Here is a 5847-nt window from a genome sequence, read left to right as displayed (position 1 = left end):
GCCTGCAGGGGAGGGCAGTTAGGGGCAACCAGGCCACCAAGGGAGGGCAGTTAGGGGTGACCGGGCCAGCAGGGGAGGGCAGTTGGTGGTGACCAGGCCTACAGGGGAAGGCAGCTGGGGGGTACCAGGCCTGCAGGGGAGAGCAGTTGGGAGCAACCAGGCCTGCAAAGGAGGGCAGTTGTGGGGGACCAGGCCTGCAGGGGAGGGCAGTTAAGGGTGACCAGGCTAGCAGGGGAGGGCAGGTAGGGGCGACCAGGCCGGCAGGGCAGGGCAGTGGGGGACAATCGGGCTGGCAGGGGAGCAGTTAGATGTCGATCAGGCTGGCAGGGGAGTGGTTAAGGGGTGGATCAGGCTGGCAGGCAGAAGCAGTCAGGGGTAATCAGGCAGGCCAAGTTAGGGGTGACCGGGCCAGCAGGGGAGGGCAGTTGGTGGTGACCAGGCCTACAGGGGAAGGCAGCTGGGGGGTACCAGGCCTGCAGGGGAGAGCAGTTGGGAGCAACCAGGCCTGCAAAGGAGGGCAGTTGTGGGGGACCAGACCTGCAGAGGAGGGCAGTTAGGGGTGACCAGGCTAGCAGGGGAGGGCAGGTAGGGGCGACCAGGCCGGCAGGGCAGGGCAGTGGGGGACAATCGGGCTGGCAGGGGAGCAGTTAGATGTCGATCAGGCTGGCAGGGGAGTGGTTAAGGGGTGGATCAGGCTGGCAGGCAGAAGCAGTCAGGGGTAATCAGGCAGGCCAGCAGGTGAGTGATTGGGAGCCAGCAGTCCTGGATTGTGAGAGGGATGGCTGACTGCCAAAAGGATCGGGCCTAACCCAGCAGTCAGACATCCCCCAAGGGGTCCCAGATTAGAGAGTGTGCAGGCTGGGCTCAGGGACACCCCCCCAGTGCATGAATTTTGTGCACTGGGCCTCTAATTGTAAATAAAACTGCTATGACCATAGGAGTGCATATTTTTTATAGTTGGTGTTTCAGGAATCTTAGGATATATTCCCAGAAAAAGGATCACTGGGTCAAAAGGCAATTGCACTTTTAATTTTTTGATAAACCTCCATACTGTTTCCCATGATAGCTGCACCAGTCTGCATTCCCACCAACAGTGCACTAGGGTTCCCTTTCTCCACATCCTCACCAGCACTTTTCATTTGTTGATTTACTGATGATAGCCATTCTGACAGGCATGAACTGATATCTTATTATGGTTTTAATTTGCATCTCTCTGGTGATTAGTGATGGTGTCTTTTTTTCTTCTATATCTACATTCCTCTCTATTTCTTCTTAAAATAGCCTCTTTAACATTTATTCCAATACTTGTTTGGTGGTAATAAACTCCTTTAGCTTTTTTTGTCTGGGAAGCTCTTTTTTTCCCCTTTAATTTTAAATGATACCTTTCTGGATCAAGCAGTCTTAGTTGCAGATCTTTGCAATACTTCACTTTGAATACTTCATGCCAGTCTCTCTGAGTGTTCCTGTTGAGAAATCAGCTGACAGCCTTATGATAACTCACTTTTAAGTAAATAACTATCTCTCTCTCTTGCTACCTTTGAGATTCTCTCTTTATCTTTAATCTTTGCCATTTTAATTATGATGTGTCTTGGTGTGGGTCTCTTTGGGTTCATCTTGATTGGAATTCTCTGTGCTTCCTGAATCTGTGTGACTTTTCCCTTCACCAGGTTAAGGAAGTTTTCTGCCATTATTTCTTCAGACAGGTCCTCTACCCCTTGCACTCTCCTCTTCTTCTTCTGGTACCCCTATTATGTGGATGTTGTTACACTTGATGTAGTCCCAGAGGTTTTTTAGACTTTCTTCATTTCTTTTAATTCCCTTTTCTTTTTGTTGCTCTGCTTGGGTGCTTACTGTTATCTTGTCCTCTGATTCATGGATTCAATCCTCTGCTTCATCTAACCTGCTGTTGATTCCTTCTAATGTTTCCTTCATTTCAGATATAGTATTCTTCATTTCTGAATGGTTCATTTTTATGATTTCTGTGTTCTTTTTAATGCTTAATCTCTTTGCTTAAGTTCTCACTGAGATTATTCATTCTTTGAGCATCCTTATAACCACTATTTTAAACTCTACATCTGGTATTTTGGTTGCTTCCATTTCATCCATTTCATTTAATTCCTTTTCTGGGTATTTCTCTTATACTTTTGTTGAGGGAATTTTTCTTTGCCTCTCCATCTTTTCTCTGTGTATTAGGTAGATTTGCTATGATTCCTAAACTTCTTATAATGGCTTTATGATGGGGGTGTCTTGTTGGGCTCAGTGGCACAATCTTCCAAATCACCCAAGCTCTGTGCTCCAGAAATGTTTTTTGTGGGTTATGTGCACATCCTGTTGTAGTTGAGTCTTGAATGTTGAAAGCTGTTTGCCCTTTTATGTGTGGAGTTGACCCTTCAGGCTGGGTGACTATAATGGTAAACTTCATTCACCGTGTATGAGATGCTATGTAGGGGCTACCCCCTCCCCCCACCCCATGAGATGGAGTTGTTCCCAGCCGGAATCCCACTCTGGGTGTGTCACCTGGGTAGCTAGTTGGGTCAGTCCCTGGTGTGGTGTGAAGCCCACCACTGGTTGTGTTGGTTCTGAGTCTACTTCAGTGAATTTCAGGTACAGGTCACTGTCAACATTGTATGTAACCAACCTTGGGCTGCCTATCTGTAGCTACCATGCTGTTCACATTTGTGTCTGTGTCTGCTGGACCTGAGTGTGCATGGGAGGGGCAAATCTGTGTAAAAATGTCGGCTTCCTTCAGGTTAAAACTGGGGGCGGGGGGCAGATCTGTAAAAAGACTGAGGCTCCCTGAGGTCCGCCTCCACCTGTTGGCTATGCTGCCTCCCCTGAGGTTGCTTCATCTTCCTCCAGAGCTCTCCAGAGAAAGACTGTAGTGTGAGCCCAGGCTAGCCTTGATCCACAGCCTCTTCTCCTGGTTGTAAGCTCAGTAGGGTGGGGCAACTGGGATCAGGAGGATAGAGCTAGTGAGTCCCCTACTTGGGGTCATGCAGGCAGGCACTCAGTGAGGGGAAAGTGGCCCCTACTTCAAAGACAAACCCCTCAGTCTCTGCCACAGTCTCCAACTCTAGTTCCCTCTAGGAGGGGTCCCTGCAGGTTCAGGTTTGGTACAGTCAGCCATCCCCTCTGCAGGAGAGACTCAGCCACCCTGGGCTCAGGGGGATAGATCAAATGTCTCTCTTGGGGATAATGCCAGTCCAGCCCACAAGGGGTGGGGGGAGGGAGGGGAGCTAAGCACTTGGTCCCAGGCCCAGACAATAGCCTCACACTTTGAATATTTCTGCTCTGAGCCACTCTTTCTTCTCCCCCCCCCACACCCCGGCCCCCCGCCGCCCTGCAGAACTACACCCAGTGGAGGTACCCAGGACTTGGCAGGGTTAATCCAAACAGCCTCCCATTGTGGATGGTGCCCACTAGCTTGTAGGAGGGAAGTGAGACTTCTTCCTCTTCCTGGGATAGTGCTAGCTGAACTCACAAGAGTGATTAGATTTATCTCCCCACAATGTAGCCACACAGCCCTGTACTCACCATTCTGGCTCCTGAAGAGAAGCAAAATTAAATCTCAAAAATCATTTGTTCCTAAGTTTTCTCCTTCTATGTTCTATTAGGGTATTCTGTTGGATTTAATAAGATCTGGTAATAAGATCATCTATTCCAGCAGCCTGTGGGTCACGACCCCTATGGCGGTCAAACAACCCTTTCATGGGGGTCGCCTAAGACCATCCTGCATATCAGATATTTACATTACGATTCATAACAGTAGCAACATTACAGTTATGAAGTAGCAACGAAAATAATTTTATGGTTGGGTCACAACATGAGGAACTGTATTAAAAGGGCCAGAAGGTTGAGAACCACTGATATAATCTCATTATGCTCTTGACTGTAGTGTTTACTGCCAAGGTAGAATTCCATCACCCCTGACTGGCTGCTTTTCCCCTGGACTCTGCCTTATTCCAATGAAGGACTCTGCCTACTTCCAGGTTTTGGCCTCTTCCAAACTGCTATATTTTCTGAATTCCTTGGGAAATCCCTCTTCAAGACATGTCCTTGATACTTAGTAGAAATTGTTAAAGAGAGTAATTAAGTGTGTTATACATAGCAAACGTGAGTAGAAGAGAGATAGTAAGAGAATTTATATTAATGAGAAAATTACATACAGAGTTTCAGACATTAATTTCTTCTATTCTTTCCTAATTTTTAAATCAGAAATGAATTAAATATTAATAGTGATTTACCTTTTTTTTTCTAGAAGGGAACCCAGGAAACTATTTTGCCTTTCAACCATTACACAACTGTATTTTTAGACTATTTCATTCAAAATCTGCAATTATTTTAGCTTGAATAAATGAGACTTCCTTAAATATAATGGGCTGTTTTTATAGATCAATCATATTGTGCAGATATATTCCATAATATTTCAAAAACTGTTTTTTAGGTGTTTCATAACTGTAGTTGTGTAGAAGCAACTGGTTTCCAGAACAAAAATAACTCAGTGATTTTGGGTGCATGCCCAAGAGATTATCAGTGTGTAAAAAAATTTTATATGTATATAGCAGTGCAAATCCTGAATTCATTTACCTCTTCATTGGGAACGGTCTCAACTATCATGCTGGTTTTTAAGTGAGTATAATTTTTAAAAAATATTTTTATGTATATTAGACTATAAACACACCTAATAATGTACATATTTTTCCATAATATATTTGGAACCCAAATTCATACTTTGTTACACTTTAATGTTCTAAGAATGCATTTTCTTAGGATTATTATGATACTTCAATGTCATCATTAATCATAATTTAGCTCTGATTCTTACATTATAAAAATATAGATTCTATACTTGCTCCTCTTGCTAAAAATATTAAAACACAGACTAATTGATAATTGCTTCAATCCTTAAAAAATTCCTGTTGCGATTCTAAATGAACTTTTAATTTTGAAACACCTATATCCTAATGAGCCTGTCAGAATGAATTACCTATTGATTTTATTTGAAGAAAACACTTAGGAGCCATACTGTATAATATAAGGTCTATAATATTCCAAAGCTTTTAATCCACTCTTAGAATGGTTTTTGACCTAGTCTCTCAAATACCTTCCCAGACAAAAGAAATATATATGAACAGAATTCATTTCTTTCTTCACTCATTAAACAAATATTTAGAACTGTGCTTGATAAATATAATATACCATGGTGAATAAAACAGATAAAATACCTATTCCCATACAGTTTAGAGTCTGACAGGGAAGACTGACATAAGATAAATAAGCTTAAAAATAAACACATAATTACAAATTATCATTAATACTCATAAAGGAAAAGAGTTCTATTGAGAGAATTAAAAGGAAAATCTAATTTAGGATTAAGGTGAGGAGCTATAAGGAAGAAGACTCAAAGAGCACTTTTCAAAAAAATGACATTTAATCTGAAGGTCCAGAGAATAAGTTAAAGTCAGCCAAATGAAGAACTTCACAGGTCTAGGTGCCAATGCTCAAGGCAGGAAAGAACTGGTGTGTTTGAGGAATTCAAAGAAGCCTGTTGGTTGAAACATAGTTAATAAGAGAGAAATGGCACAAGATAAAACTGCAGGGTTAGGAAGGTATCAGATAAGACAAACCCTATCAGTGAAAGTAATTTTTCAATCGCCTAAAATTGAAAACATAAAAGACTTGAATGTAGGTCTTAAGAACATCCTATCTAATAAAAGGGTAATATGCAAATTAACCATCACTCCGTGACAAAGATGGCAGCGCCCACAGCGGCTGGGCAGGACGCTGGCGGCGTCACCCCGGCAATGTAAGCCCAGCAGGCAAGGGGGGCCGCAGGCAGCACCCAGC

General features: G+C 43.5%; 1 protein-coding gene across 3 annotated transcripts in view; it reads left to right on the top strand.

Annotated features, from left to right (window-relative positions):
* Positions 1-5847, top strand: part of LOC102253889 (solute carrier organic anion transporter family member 1B3) — a 49686-nt gene that overhangs the window by 36404 nt on the left and 7435 nt on the right. For all 3 annotated transcript variants that reach the window (XM_005869578.2, XM_014542349.1, XM_014542351.1), the window contains one exon: positions 4445-4629. In XM_005869578.2, coding sequence (XP_005869640.2) covers positions 4445-4629 — 185 coding nt within the window. The remainder of the gene's footprint in view (positions 1-4444; positions 4630-5847) is intronic.

Source organism: Myotis brandtii, unplaced genomic scaffold, assembly GCF_000412655.1.
Source record: "Myotis brandtii unplaced genomic scaffold, ASM41265v1 scaffold299, whole genome shotgun sequence".
Lineage (NCBI taxonomy): Eukaryota > Metazoa > Chordata > Mammalia > Chiroptera > Vespertilionidae > Myotis > Myotis brandtii.
This window is presented reverse-complemented; position numbering and strand designations above follow the sequence as displayed.